At 36.7% G+C, this 16,514-nt stretch overlaps 1 protein-coding gene across 1 annotated transcript; it reads right to left on the bottom strand.

Annotated features, from left to right (window-relative positions):
- Positions 1-8,180: 8,180 nt before the first annotated feature.
- On the bottom strand, positions 8,181-14,774 carry LOC112016463 (uncharacterized). Its single transcript, XM_024049028.2, has 5 exons — positions 14,158-14,774; positions 11,352-13,701; positions 11,072-11,132; positions 10,762-10,985; positions 8,181-8,513 (listed from the first exon to the last, which is right to left on the bottom strand). Exons 1-5 carry the CDS (start codon positions 14,273-14,275, stop codon positions 8,453-8,455), a joined length of 2,814 nt encoding a protein of 937 aa, XP_023904796.2. The 5' UTR covers positions 14,276-14,774; the 3' UTR covers positions 8,181-8,452.
- Between the last annotated feature and the right edge of the window lie 1,740 nt (positions 14,775-16,514).

The raw sequence follows: 16,514 nt of genomic DNA on the forward strand, positions 1-16,514 counted from the left end.
ACAACACCATTCTCCACGGACAGCTAACCTATGGTTAAGCTCGTCTGGAATTTGGTACCAAGTCCTAAGGTTATTAAGTCTTTGTTCATTTGTTTTGGGGGAGACACCTACAGCACAACTATAAACTATTTCTACCTCATCCAAAGGACCAAACGAAGGGACACTCGTCAAGGTGCCAGCTCGAGACCTAGACGCTGCCCTCGTCCTAAGTTGTTCTTAAAGAACTTCTAAAGGGACCCTAAGGACACCAGACATATATCCCTCGTCCTTAGTGTTCCCCCCACTACTACTGTTGCTAGTGCTACTACTAGAACCATTATAACTAGTGAATCGTGATACTTATCTATAGCCTTTATCTATACTATTGCTAGATAAGGAGATGACAGTTTCAGATATTTTTTGAAGGAAACTCAAAGGAAAACCTAAAGACTAGAAGGAGGAGAATACCTGGCTCTAGATGACAAATGTCAAGGAGGAAATTTTTTAGAATGAGAAGGGTAGGAGAGGAATTCTACTATTTATAAGCAACGAGGTTCAACATCCCAAGCGACGTGACCAACCAGGATAAGCCATGTGGCATATGTCTTGATAGACAAAAAGCGATGATTGAAACATGTCAAATTGGACCACGTGTCAAAAAAAAAAAAAAAGGAAGAGAAGAGAAAAAGATATAGAGCATTCTTAGGATCGACAACACAAGGACAAAGGGGCAACTGATGGGAAAGACAAGTATGACTCATCCTTAGTCATCTATAGAATGTAAACTCGTCCTTGGGTAGTCGTCCATAGAATGTAAAGCACCATGGTAATTAAGCCTAATACTCACTCATTGTATCACTCATGGGTTCTTAAGAGGAGCTCTTCCAAACCTAAGAAGGTCATCCGGATATGGACAACCCTTAATACAAGGTTCGTCTACCTGAGCTTGTGACCCAAACCACGAGGTGAGATCTTAATGCATTATTGTAACCTCCTGTCAAGCACTTAACTTCCAATAGCAGTTATAAAAGATGAGAGTAAATATCCTAACTTCTATAGCAATTATAAAAAGTGAGTGTAAACCTTCTGACCTCCACAAATGTGTGCAAAGTTACAAGTGTTAGGATTAATGCCCTTAAATCCTATTGTATGATGCTATGTATGATATTAAGTTTGACATTGTGTATGACATTATGTATGACTTAATATTGTGTTTAATGAATTTGTTTTATTATTATCTGAAATAATGGTAACATGAATATTCGGACATTATCATATAGTCCATGAGAGCATAGTATGTGATTTATGTGAAAAGTCACAGAAGATATAAGTCACAAGTTCTTTGTAAACTCAGAATTATAGTTCGTAGTCAGTGATGAAATTGGGCATTTCATCTCCAAAGACTATAACATATCAATCATGATGATTTGTCTTGATCATGGAAGTGATGACTTCTGGTTGATATGTTAATATATTTTAAGAGTTAAGACATATTGAACTGGACCGCTGTGAGATTTATTATTCTCCTAAAGACTGTCAAATGAATAATAAATCTCATGACTTATATTTGCATGAACTCTTAATCCTGAGAGAATAATGGACCTGATCATGAGGTGTAGGTTGCTTTGATATATCAGGAGTGAGATCTAAAGTTATGGTCAAAACCTCAGTATGTTGGGCAGCCACATTTAGTGTTAATGGAACATGTATTCTCAAGATGGAATTCATAGTCTCTTAACGGAGATATAAAGTATTCCCTTGAGATAAGTTTAATGAGTTTGTTATTCAGAGAATTAAGCCTAACCACTTTAGTAAGACTAAAGTATATATTTATGGAATTGGATTTCATAAATATATAATGAATAACATTAAAGGATTAAACCGGGTACTCAAGGATTAAGATGTAGTAATTTACAAAGTGGCAGTCTACATTAATGACTTTGTATTACTACGAATATTTTATGAAGGGTTGCATGTATAATAAAGTCATGGGATATAATTATAAATAAGACCTAGAGTGCAACTATATTTATATAGTGGTATTAAATATAGTTAATGGTAACTTTGGACTTGTCAAGAGTTGACAGAAAAGCCCAAGGCCCATTGGAGCTAGTGTCTTATTAATCCCTTTTGATCCCACTCCAAGCCACACACTTAAGCCCAATTGGTAAGGCCTAAAAGGCCAGCCCAATTAGATGAATTGGTTAGATACAAAGGGAAAAACGTTCAGATTTTCAGTGTGTGAAAAACAACATTGAAATGGTGTGCATGTGAGTTTTTGTCACTCACTACTCATCCCTTTTGTTACCAATTGAGAGACCACACATCTTGGGCGTTAGTAGAATTGGAGTGAAGATTAAAAGTAGTCCCAAGTGCTTCAATCTTCAGTTTTGAAATTCACCGCTTCAAGGTACGATCTCTTGTTTTCAAATTCTGAAATTCACTTAGTACGTGTTATTAATATCGAATGAAGTAGATCCGTTTAAAACTAATTTTCCGCTGCACTCATCTTTATTTCTATCAAATGGTATCAAAGCGGTCTTCAATTTCGTATTGTTTAACATGTTTTGTGAGTTTTAGAATTAGAGATGATAGTTTCATATTGTTAGAAGATTATGTTTCTTAATTTTCTGCATGTTATTGAAACTATGATTTGATGAAAACTGAAATTGATGTTATGATGTTGTTTAAATTTGAATTTAAGTATGTTAAATTGATCTTTAAGACTATAACATCAATAATTTTCAGTTTTGACATCATTCTCTGTCCATCATGTGTGTTTGAAAGTTGTTTGTTCATGAAAACGAAGAAAACTGCCTTAGGAAAAATTCTGGAAATTTGAGTTCGCGATTTTCGATCGATCGAAAATCACTTTCGATCGATCGAATGAGACAGTGATCAGACCTTTTAGAATGATTGATTTCGATTGTTAGTCGATCGATCGAATTTATTTTTCGATCGATCGAGAGGCAATCGAGTATCAATCGAAAGAGTTAGAGGATCAAGTTCGAATTTTTTAATTTTTTCGATCGATCGAGGGGCACTTTCGATCAATCGAAAGAAAGAAAATTAGAATTTTTTCTAAGTGTTTTCTCGTGTAAAAGGGGCAAGACAATGTGTAATTAAATTATGCATGTTTTAAACTAAAAACATTTCTTTTAAAACATCTAGTGGGAGAGAGATACAAGGGTTGGGTCTCACGGCCTCCATTGTTGGTTCATAGTAGTATGGAATAAATACTTTGTCTTTGCCTTGAGCTTAGCATTCCATGCGGAGAGTATTTATTTCATGGTCCTACAAGATTGAATTTCTTGGTTTATAGTAGTTTGTTCAAACATCTTGTCTTAGCCTCGAGCTTTGCATTCCATGCGGAGGGTGTTTGAATCATGGTACTACAAAAATAAGCCTGTTAAGGGAAGTAAATGATGGTTACACATGATTCTAAACAATGTATACACTAGACNTTATTATTCCGCTGCTTTACATCTTGATATGATTATTTGATTGCTTTAATCTAGAATTGCATAATTTGACTAAGTAACAACTTGGCTAATTAATCTAGGCTACGCTATCTGTGTGTTTAAGGGGTCTCATCAAAATTATTTCTCCTTGAGTTTGAGTGATTTGTCTTTGGATGGACTATTTTAACAAGTTTAAGGGTGTATGTGAAGAACTCAATATTTTTCAGCCCATCTCCTTTAATGTTAAAATTATGAAGAAACAACAAGATTCTATTCAAGTTGCTCACTTCCTCTCTGGATTGCCTAAAAGTTTAAATCCAGTAAAATCAAAAATTTTAGCTAGTCCAGACCTCCCTTCATTGAGTGAAGTTTTTGGTAGACTTCAACAAGCCACATTATTTGGTTCGAGTACTGTCGCTTTCTCTTCCTCAAGTATTGATGCATTACCTTATGGTGATAAATTTGCCTTTACCACTTATATGGGGAGTAATAGAGGTGGTCATGGAGGTTGAGGTCGTGGGGGCCGAGGCCATGGAGGTCGTGACCAAGGGATTGTGGTAGAGGATGTGGTCTTCGTAAGTGCACTTATTGTCATGGTGAAAATCATACAGTAGACTTTTGTTGGGAGTTGTATGGTAAACCCTCAGCTCACCAAGCTAGTTTTCAAGTTCAAGAACCACCTTCACAGTCACTTCCACCAATATCCAGAGTAGTCTATATTCCTGAGGAAGAGTACAATCGCCTCTTGTCTCTACATTCCAACTTTTTTAGGTCTAATTCTACTATTACTTTGGCTTAACAAGGTACTTTCGTTGCTTGTCTTGCCATTCAAGACCCTTGGGTCATTGACTCAGGTGCTACTAATCATATGACAGGTACCTCAGGTTAACTCTCTAACCTTAAGCAATCTAGTAGTCTTCCCAATGTTACATTGGCAAATAGCTCAGCCACTAAAGTTTTTGGTTTAGGCACTCTTAATCTTAGTCCTAATCTTTCTCTCTCTTCTGTCTTATATATTCCTGATTTCCCTTTTAACCTTTGTCAATTAGTAAGCTTACTAAAATTTTGAATCATGCTACCATTTTTTTATCCACTCATTGTATCTTTCAGGATCTCAAGATAGGGAAGATTATTGGTGGAGGGCATAAAGCTGGTGGACTCTATTACCTGGATCGATGTGGTTCTTCCCGTTTAGTGGCTTCTCATTTGTCTATCTCACCTCTTTAGCATCATTGTCCCCTTGGTCATCCATCTCTCAAGAATTTGAAGTCATTAGTTCCATCATATCATCAAATTGAGTCTTTACAATGTAAAGCATGTCAATTGGGTAAACACCATAGGGTGCCTTTTGCCTCTAGGCATAAGAGTCATGTTAGTAGTCCTTTTCATTTAGTTCATTCTGATATTTGGGGTCCAATAAACACTCCCTCATTGTTAGGATTTAGATATTTTGTCATTTTTGTTGATAATTATTCTAGAGTCACCTATCTTTATCTTGTGAAAGAACGGTCTGAATTGTACTCAATTTTCAAATCATTTTATATGTAAATAAAGACTCAGCTTAATGCTTCACTTCGTATTTTTCGATCTGATAATGCTCATGAATATTTTCATGCATCTTTGTCTCAATTTTTTGATGATCATGGTATAATTCACCAATCTTCATGCCCCCATACTTTACAACAAAATGGTGTTGCTAAACGCAAAATGCGTCATTTGTTAGAGGTCATTCATGCCTTAAAGTTTCATATGCATGTTCCCAAATCATATTGGAGTAATGTTGTTCTCATTGCCTATCACCTAATTAATCGTATGCCTTCCACTGGTCTAGGTGGTCAAATCCCTTATACTATGCTCTCTCCTGATGCACCTTTGTTTCATCTACCTCCTAAGATCTTTGGTTGTGTGGGTTATGTTCATATCTTAGGTCCAGGGAGTGACAAACTTGATCCTAGATCCATTAAATGTGTTTTTCTTGGATAGTCTCATACTCAAAAGGGATGCCAATGTTACACACCTACTCTTTGGTGTCATTTCATTAGTGCTGATGTTGATAAATCTCATTCCTAATTCTCTCCTTCGGTTGCTAGTGACAGTTCTCCTCCTTGTCTTCCTCTCCTACCACATGTGTCTCCTATTGAACCTCCTCAGAAACCACTCCAAGTATATTATCGTCGGCAGAAACCTCCAATAGAGACTTCTACCCTGCCTAGTGATCTGACTCCTGATCCTGCCTCTCTTCCTCACAAAGAAAACTACTGTTGGTTGTCGTTGGGTGTATACTGTGAAATATTTGCCTGATGGTTCTATTAAGGATTTGAAGGCTCGCTTGGTTGCCAAAGGGTATACCCAAACAAACGATGTTGACTATGCCAAGACATTCTCACCTATTGCTAAAATTTCTTCTGTCCAGATTTTGATCTCCTTGGTTGCTAATTTGGGCTGGCCATTATTCCAGTTAGATGTTAAAAATGCCTTCTTGAATGGTGATTTGAAGGAAAAGGTGTATATGGAGCAACCACCTAGGTTTGTTGCTCAGGGGGAGTCTAGAAAAGTGTGTAGGTTGCATAAGGCCATCTATGGTCTTAAACAATCTCCCAGAGCTTGGTTTGGTAAATTTAGTAAAGTAGTGTTAAAGTTTGGATTGCGACGTTGCCACTCTAATCACTTTGTGTTTTCTCATACCGTTGATAGAGGAAAGATTTTGTTGATAGTATATGTTGATGATATCATAATCACTGAAGATTACAAGCAGGGTATTGATGATTTGAAAATATACCTTCGAAACTCCTTTCGAACTAAGGATCTAGGTAAACTTCATTATTTCTTGGGTATTGAGGTAGCACGATCTAAAGAAGACATCAATTTATCACAAAGGAAGTATGTGTTGGATATTTTGGAAGAAACTGGCTTGTTAGGATCTAAACCAGTGGAGACTCCTATGAATCCTAATGTCAAATTGTATAAAGATCAAGGGGAGATGTTATCTAATCCTAAGAGATATCGTCGTCTAGTTGGTAAACTAAATTATCTCACAATTACTCGCCTAGATATATCATTTGCAGTTAGTGTTTTAAGCCAGTTTATGTAAGATCCTTGCCTTCCACATTGGGAGGCAGTTATTCGGATTGTGAGGTATCTTAAAGCACATTCAGGCCGTAGTCTTTTGTATAAAGCTAGTGGTCACCTATGAGTAGAAGCCTACATTGATGCTGATTGGGCTGGATCACCGTCAGATAGAAAATCCACTACTAGGTATTGTACTTTTCTAGGAGGAAATCTGATTACTTGAAGAAGTAAGAAACAAACTGTTGTTGCCAGGTCTAGTGTAGAGGCTAAGTATAGAGCCATGGCATACACATTATGTGAGCTTATGTGGATTAAGCATTTACTTGAGGAATTAAGATTTGTTGTGAAGCTGCCTATGACTATGCATTGTGATAATCAAGCAGCAATTTACAGTGCCTCCAATCCTGTGTTCCATGAGTGAACCAAGCATATTGAAGTAGATTGCCATATTACTCGGGAGAAAGTAGAAGATGGTGTAATTGCTACTCCATATGTTTCTACAAGAGTCCAGATTGCTAATATGTTTACCAAAGCTTTATGTAAGACTCACTTGGTTTATTATGTAACAAGCTAGGATTGTATGATATATACTCTCCAGCTTGAGGGGAAGTATTATGACTAATAGGGGCAAAATAGTAATATCATGTACTTTATATATAAATAATATTTTCTGTGTTAGGGTTGGCTTATCAAACCCTCAAAACCTTCACCATAAACAACAATGTGAATTTTGAAATGAACAATTTTAGGTATATAATATCTTTTACAATATTTATTGTAATTGAAGCAATATCGCTTTTATATAAGTTTATCACTAACACTAATTTTGACCGAAATCAAACTTTGCTATGCTAAAACTAAATTTTATGTTCGGTTATGAAAGTTCACATTTTTTCAGATATTTCATTTGATATACATTTGATTATTTGTGGTTTGCCTCTAGTTTTGAAGGGAATTGAAATATCTTTTGTGTTAGCAGTCGAAGATTTGTTTTCATTGAATGGTCGGATTTTCTAGTCAAAGCTAGTCAAAACTTCTTTTTTGCCATAGAACTCCTGAGTTTGACTTAATTTTATAAATTTAGCCCAATTGTGGCGTTTGGGGATGATTTTGTGGTCGAGTTTGTTTTCAGTTGAAATTAGATATTCTCATTTTCATGTTTAAACAATAATACATTTGAAATAGACATCTTTATTTTAGAGTAAATTGAAGGGAATTATGATATGTTGGAAACTAGAGTGACGATTTCCTAAATAACAAAAAAGCTATTAGAAGTTGTTATATTAGAATGGAGGAGAATGACCCCCTAAAATGAATCTACCTCATTGTCCAAATTAAATATTTCAAATCTAATTATGTATCAAATGTCACTTCATTCATTTGAAGTTGAAGTTTTAAATGACATGACACCATGTATACTGTTAAATTAAAGAAATAGAATCTTAACTTATTTCCGAGTGAAATTGAGAAGATCAAAGGCATGTTTTACCTTAGTCTGACATCACATTGGGCGGTTTTTAAATTAGTAAGTGGTCTGAAATACCACATCGATCAGTTAGTGGGTCTTTAGTTTATAAGCCTCACTAGTACTCACAAAGGTTAGACCCTTTTGTAAGTACTAATGTTCCACATCGGTCATTTAGTGAGTGAATTTTTGATTAAGAATTGAAGTAATAACCAAATTGAAGTATTTTATATCAAGGAAAAAACTATGTGATTTACATATACAAAAATACAAAACATCAGCACACAATTACACCGTATAGAGATATAACTTTCATAAATCAGGCCATAAAATCAATCCAAAATCTTAATATCCATCAAGGTGAGAAAACTTTGTGGATCCTCCAAAAGAATTTGCTAAGATGGTTTTGTCCAATTCTGTGACAGGATGTGTTTGCTATTGTCAACATGCCAGAAGAGATGATAGAACTTTGTGATCTCTATTGACTCTGAGCTGCTCTTGAAGCTTTCATACCAAATCCATGCCTTGCTTTCTCAACCCTGTTCAAAACGTCAAGTAAGATTTGCTTTGAGTCCATTTCTAGTTATTGAGAGTTCAAAATATAATAAATGAATAAATAGGTTTTATCATAACAATTGAAATTGAAAGAAGATGACTTCATTCCTACGACAATCTCATTTAGAGGCAGAAGAACCGGAAAAGGTTTTTTTTTTTTTACATAATATAAATAGTTTCTGGGAAATATAAACTCTTCAGTTTTCACACTTTCAGCCAAGAACAATGACTTTGGGTCACAAAAAAGGGAAAGTGAAATTGGTTCTCTTATCAATTGAAGGTAACAGATGATGCAGCATATGAGATCAAGCATTTAGAGCATCTACAGTAGTGGAGCTATTTTTTTGGCTATTTGGCACCACAAAAAGCTACTTTATCTATTTTACCTACTCATTTTACAAAACATCCAGCATCAGTAGATCTATTTTAGCTTTCAACACAATAAAACAATATAAACATCACAATAAAATAATATATCTATTACAATAAACTACCAACAACCACCACGCCCCAAACCCAATCACACGCAATAGCCACCGATTGCCACCATGTACATCCCACAAACCGATCAATGACACAAACCACAACCACAGCCAACCAGGAACAACTACCCAACAATAACTAGCAAGCCAAGAACAACCACCCACAACCACTACCAAAAATCCAAATTAGCCAAAAAACACCACACAAATCACCACCAACACAGCCACACCACCACTGACCCACGAAACCCAGCCAAACCGCCACCACAAAACCCAGAGAAACCCATGAAATCCAGCCACACCAACAAAGCCGAATTCCTCTGCCTCGTTTCTACCTTGATTGGTCTCATGGCGCTCTTGAGTTCAATGAAGGCGGTGCTAGTGGAGTTAGTTGGGAACAAGGTTTGGGCATGGTGGGGCTTGGGTCGACGATGAAGCTTGAGTCAGCAATGGAGCTTGGATTGGCAGTGAGATGGAGGACTGGACTCGTCGCATTGGGTGAGCGGTGAGATGGAGGACTGGGCGAGATGGGTCAACGGCGTGGGCGAGATGGGTCTGCGGCGTGGGTCGGCGGTGTGGGGCAGGAAGTTGGCCGGTGACAGTTGAGAGAGAGTTGAGAGTTAAGAGAGTTGAGAGAGAGGTTACTGAATCAGGTTGAAAAACAAAAACAAAAACAAAAAAACAAACAAACAAAACAAAACAAAACAAAACAAAAAAAAAGACAAAAAACAAAAAAAAAAAACAAAAAAAACAAACAAACAAACAAAATAATAGCTTTCAGCTACAGTGCACAACCATATATAGTTGTGCACTGTAGCAAGGTATGTAAAATATTTACCTATAGCACCACTATTGTAGTGCCTTTTTTGTATATAGTGGTGCTAAAGATAGCTTTTTAGCACCACTATTGTGGATCCTCTTAATGACAGTACTGAAAATTTGTGTCAAACTTCTTTCTCTTTTGCTAAGTTACACACACACCTTGTAGGTCTTGAAATCAAGACCTCATCTTCTACCTTATTCTTTACAAGGGAAAGGTGTACCGTTTGAGTGAGAGCTCCTTGGCCTGTTAAAACTGTCTTACTAGAATATTTATGTCCAGAATTTCTACTTTTATATATATATATATATATATATTTTCTAAAACAGGTTAAATAATTACAAGAATAAGGATTAAAAAAAATTGAAGTATGCTTTGACCCTAAGCCTGAGAGAAGGGGGAATAGAGATTCAAACTATAGTTTTCGCTTCATGAGGCGTGGTCCCCAACTGATTCTGCTACTCCTTGGGGTTTACAAGATACATATTAAATTATCAAATAATTATAAACTTAGAATGTTGTACATATTACAAAACGCATCTTCACTGCCCATGTCCATCTACTCCCCACATATTGCACAGGCCATCTCTACTGATGTTGAGGTTATAGTGCTATGCTATCCTTGATTGAAGGATACTGATTTGCCTATTATTTTACTATATACCCGTCTCCAACCTATGATATTCTCTAGCTATTGTCTAGTATTTAAAAGAAATGACTTCAACATGGAATCATGATTCTCAAGTATTGAAACTTGATCTATGGGGTAAAACTAATATGCAATGGAAGGATCATTAGCACAAATGACAAACATATTGACTTTTTCTAATAGCAATTATAGCAATTTCCTTATATTTTAAGTAACTGATAAGTAAAAAGAAATGAGGAAGATATTTATAAGCAAAAAAGAAGAAGAAAAATGGAACTCACGTTGGGGCAAGTTTGCCAAGACTATCTAGCTCCTCACCAGTGTCCTCATCCAGGACTCTCCCGGATATCTCAATGATGTAAGATCTATCTCTAGCAGTGGGAAGCCCTCTACTAGCAAGCAAATCTAAATCTTTTTGATGAAGCTCTCGCCCATTTACAAAAACACCAGTATTTCCACCAGCACAATTCTCTGGCATGGAATAATTAAACTCTTCAATGAATGGCTGCAAGAGAAATGTCATTCATCAGCAATACAGCAAAGAAATAACCAATAGCATACAACTAATGCACTAATACTATGTGGACTTACGGGAATTATGCCAAGACAGGGCCCGCCTATTACACCCCAGAATCCAGCTCGGAAGTCATACCTGATTTAAACAAGTTGAACAAACACAAATCCATTAAAACGACTGCAGTGAGAAAGATGAGCGCATGATTCTATCAAAAGCAAAGTAGCAACAGAGAACATTTATAATAGTATTTAATGAAGAATATTTTGATTTCCATGTGCGAGAATCAAATAGTATGCATGTAAAGCAGAAAGATTATACCACATAAATGAGAACCAGTTAGCCGAATCTACTTACCAATATTTCCCAGGATGAATTTGTCCAGCCTGCTTTTCAGCCTTCTTAACCACACGTTCTGGTATGAGATGCCCATTTACTGATATGTTACTTCTGCCGCGTTCATCTGTTTGACTAGATCTAGATAAATCCTTAAAGCTCTTCTTGATAATGTTTGCAAAAAATGAATCACCCCCTTTGTTTCTGGGCTGATCATCTTCTCTGCCTGCATCACCAGAATCTTGAGAAACCCCCGTATTAGAGTACTCATTGAATGACACCTCCATCTCAGTTGCAAGTGATACCTCTTTCAAAGAATTTTGACGTGAGGCAGCCTTATTAGGTTTCACTTTCTCTTGATCTGAACGACTACTTCGATTTCCCTTCCCCAGCCGATTCACTGCATGATTATTAGAAGAGTAATCAAAATGGTCTTGAAGTGGTGAGCCAGGAGGTGGTGGAGACAGAATGGCTCTAATTGGCCCCTGAGTGGAGTTGTTCACCTCTTTTGAAGCAATTAAGACTTCTGGACCATTTTCTTCATCAGAGGTGCTAGGAGATGAAGAATGAAAGTTCTCATGAGCCTTGTTTGAGTTCAAACCTAGGCCCGTAGGCAATGAAACAGGTTCTCTATCTATTGACTGAAAATCATAACCAGAATCATCATAATCAGAAGAGAAATTAGCACTAATCCGATTCATATGGCTTTGGAAATGTGGAGCACTATCTCTCACTACCTCATTAGAGCTACCATCAACATCTATTGGAATATCCTTTGTTTCAGCATGAAGTGAAAGAACTAGCTTTTTGTTGACAACAGCAAAATTGATTACCGCAGAACAGGCCCCACAACGCATCTTTTGTTGATTCCTCACTGTAAGCAGTACTTTCTTTGGAAGTTGCAGTAGCCCAAAGCAATTATAGCACGTAAGAAAGGGGGCACCACCAGCTATGGGACGGCGATGGCGGCCACCACTGGCTAACACAACCCTACGAGGATGGCAGCGAACAAAACCACCCATCTCAGGATTAAAATCACTTGGCCATCTTGTGTGGCGTTGTGCATCACTAATGTTTGATGGAGGAATCATAGTCCTAGAATTATGAACACATGGACCAAATGCCCCAAGTTTCTCATAATGGTACATAGCAGGATTGTTTGGAACATCAGGAAACCTTTTATTGCAAAAAGAAGGGGGTCGAACTGGAGCTGAAACTCGATGAAGTTTGTCATAGCAATGTAAACAAGGGCAAGAAGGCTGGTGAAACACTGAGTTAGGTGGGTATGGCTCAAATGAGTCAGGATTAGTATCAATATACTGCCCAGAATAGTACAGATGTAATGGCTGTTGTGGGTATTGGCCAGCTAACTGGTGTGGATTTCTCCTGAGCATTTGAGATCCAAAAGGATCACCATATCCAGGATTATGCATCGAAGGATAGAAGCCATGGCTATGCATAGCCACTTCATGCCTGTTGGTATAAGGATATGGATCAGGCCAATGATTTGAATAAGGGGGTCCGGTAACATGTTTATCAGGAAACTGCCTATTTGACACTGAAGAACCATTTTGAAACCAATTATCAGGGCCACTAGGGGGTCCGGTAACATGTTTATCAGGAAACTGCCTATTTGACACTGAAGAACCATTTTGAAACCAATTATCAGGGCCACTATAAGGATCCGGAGGAACCATCCTGCCATCAAGAGGAACCTTCTCTTTTGGTTTATCAACCACATTACAAGACCGACTAAGTTGATCCTTTAGCTCATCCAGCTTCCTCAAAAGCTCAGCTCGATCTTCTTGAAGATACTTGACCCTATTAGCCCCATCCGGGTCATTAAGGTTTGTCAATGGTTCCCCATAATTATAAGAAGAGTCCACATTGTAATTTGATGGGCCCTCATCAGGATAGTTTGAAGTTGAATACCTCACACCTTCAACATCACTTCTTGTTTTTCTTCGAAACCCCTCCATCTCACCTCTCTCCCCCATTTTCCAATCAGACATTTGTCCCAATCTCAGCAACCCACTTGCACCTCTAATTTCAGGATTTAGTTCCCCTTGCTCCCTTCCCATTGCACCAACCGATTCATTTCTATCTGCATTCATATCAAGACCAGTCTCAGTGACCCATTTATCAGTTGTAAGCTTAGATTGATCGTCATATCTCTCATCATGCCTAACATCATCCTTCTCTGAATCCATTTGACTACATCTCAAAGAGCCACCATTTGGCTTAACATCAGTATCAGAAGCATCACTCAAATCAACCATTCCTTTTTCAGAGGAATGGTCTGATTTAGCAGGAACTCCAACAACTCTTTCTTCATCTGACATACCATCCGCTTGGACATCCTTCTTTTTTGCTGCAAATTAAACAAACAATAATACTATAATCAAAAAATTAAAAATTCACTTTTAAAGAGGGAAAGAAAACCGATTGATTTTCTATTCAGTTGCAAAAAACACAAAGAAAATGCCCGGCAATAATTAAAATCTAGAACCACAAGTTTTTAGATTTCTCTAGGATTGCATTAAAAAATATATATATTTAAGAAAATTAAAGCCTCAATCCCACAAAGCCAATAATCTCCGGATTTTCTTGTTTTTGGGTTCCAATTCTATCAGTGGAAATTTAAAGAATCTGACTAATAAATTTTCTTGTCACCAATAAAAAAGGGATGCTCATATTCCATTCTTTAATCACTATCACTAGCATTACTAAAAGAAATGGTAGTTTGGATTGGTAAGTAAAACAAACATTTTGGTTAGGAAACAGCTAAAATTAGTCTGAAAAAGTAAACAGTGTGAGATGAGTTTACCTCCAAGAACAGCACCGCAACCACCGCACTGATAAACAGAGTAATCGGCGAGCTCAGGGAGAACATTTTCACACTTTGGGCACCGAACCAACCGTAATTTAGCTGTAATTTCCGCCATGTGAAACCCCAAACACAATTCGACGACGTAGTACCAAACAAAACAATATATCTATCTATCAAGCTAAAAAATGAAAAATCCGAAACATAGAATAGAAGAGAAAAAGAAAGAAAACTGTTTCTAGTCAAACCCAAGGACAAAAGACAACACAGTATCAAAGTATGAATGAGTTCAGCAGAGTCGAGTGTTGTTGTTGTTGGTGGGGACGCACTCACATTCTTTTCTCAGAACATACATATATTATAATAATGCAAATTTTTTTTTTTTTCTCAGGAACCAAACAGCAGACAAAGGGAGGAAGGAAGGAAGGCTTAAAGAATTTTTGTTTTAATATTTAATTTCTTGGAAAAGTAATGGGAAGAAGCTGATTAGAACTTGTGAATGGGCCTTGAATTTTTCTATTCGAGGATACTTTTTGGTTTTGTGTTTGGGAGAGAGAGAGAAGGATCGTTTTCCAATGTGGTGAGGAAATTAATCAAATGGTATGATGTATTGATGTTGCCAAGGTATTAAAAGGAAACAGGTAGGGAAGTGCAAAGCTAAAAGTGGTCAAAGCGACGACGTTGGGTTTAACAAAACATGGAGAACGACATCGTTTTCCAAGGATGCCTTGGCATTGCTTTTGGTTCAAGTTGAAGAAAATCGGCAACTTTTTGGTTCGACTCACCCCACTCCACTCCACTCCAGTTTTGGCTTCTACCACTCTATCTAGCTTTACTACTACGTTTTCGGTTTTTCAATAAATTGTCTTAATTAACTAATTTTATGACAACAATAAATTTATTATTTTCTATACTATTATTTAAATCGCTTGTTATAATCCTCAATTTTGATACTCAAAATATATTCAATTTATTCTCTTACAAGTTTTTCAACTAATAGGATAGATATTATAAAAAATAAAAGTTTTACTCCAAAAAAAGTGCTTTTAATTTTTCTTTAAATCCTTAATTTAAGCTCTTTTTTATTATTGTTATGGATGTGTAATAAGTGGCAAAATTTTAGGATTGAAATAAGCAGATAACTCCCATCAATAAATTAGAATTTTCCCTTAAAAAAAGTATAAGAAACAATTGAGGAAAGATGTGTAAATAAAAATTTAGATAAATGAAATATTTTAAAATGAACAATTCTTTTTCTATACTTCACTAAAAACAAAAACAAAAAAAAAAAAGTTTAGATATGCCCACAAATATGGGACTAAATTCAGTACTATAATAAAACGGAATGGATATTCCTTTTTATTATTAGTATTAATAATATATAAAATATATATTGTGGGGCCTGTGGGCCTGATAGCCTCAGCCCATCATGTAATAGGCCCAAGGCCGACGCCAAGGAAGACTGACCATCCAAGGCTAAGTTGGGGAAAGCCTCTTTTTTGACCCACGCCGAGGACCTCTTCGTCCTCGGTATACTAAGGATAATTTTTGGGAAGGGACAAGCCCAGAGCAAGCTGTCACATTCACACTTAATGCATTCACCTAACCCCTCTGGCCGCATTAATGGGGATATAACCCCTTAGCAGGGCAACGTTGATCAGGGTGAACCACTTGAATACTGATAAGGCCTCTGATGGGACGGACGGCCAGAAGAAAGGCGAATTGATGATCAACAGATGGAAGAAGGAGATAGGAAGATGAAGACTATATAAGAAAAGCAAGTAAAGTAAAAAAAGGGGGGGGAAGAAAAGGGGCTCCTCGGCCACGGACCAAGGAGCATCCCCCCAGTTGTAAATAAACTCTAAGTATTTCTTTTATAAAAGGGAGTTCATGCTTGGGGAACGACGGCCAACGCCTAAACCTTCAACCCACTCTCTACAAATTTATTGTTTGGGCTTGTTGGGCTGAAAATTCATTCATACTCAGGGTCAAATCCAAATTGAGTCCCTACATATATATTTGTGTGTGTGTGTGGATTTTAACTCAGTATTGATGAAAAATTATTTCACCTGCAAACGCATAATACTCACTACACTCCTAGGATTTTTTTTTTTTTTTTTTTGTGATTGGAAAATGTAGTAATCTCAACTATAATGAATGCAAATTATTAACCTTTATCCAATAAAATAGAAGAGTCACTAAGCATGCACAAATGTTAGTTATTATTATTATGCATACATTTAGTTTCACACCCGATTTTATTACATTTTAAGAACATTCATATCCTTTCATCTCATAAAAATAAATAATTTTGTCTCACCAAACATACCATTCACATCTAAAGAGGCATATGCACA

Source organism: Quercus suber, unplaced genomic scaffold (assembly GCF_002906115.3).
Source record: "Quercus suber isolate HL8 unplaced genomic scaffold, Cork oak 2.0 scaffold_180, whole genome shotgun sequence".
NCBI classification, from domain to species: domain Eukaryota; kingdom Viridiplantae; phylum Streptophyta; class Magnoliopsida; order Fagales; family Fagaceae; genus Quercus; species Quercus suber.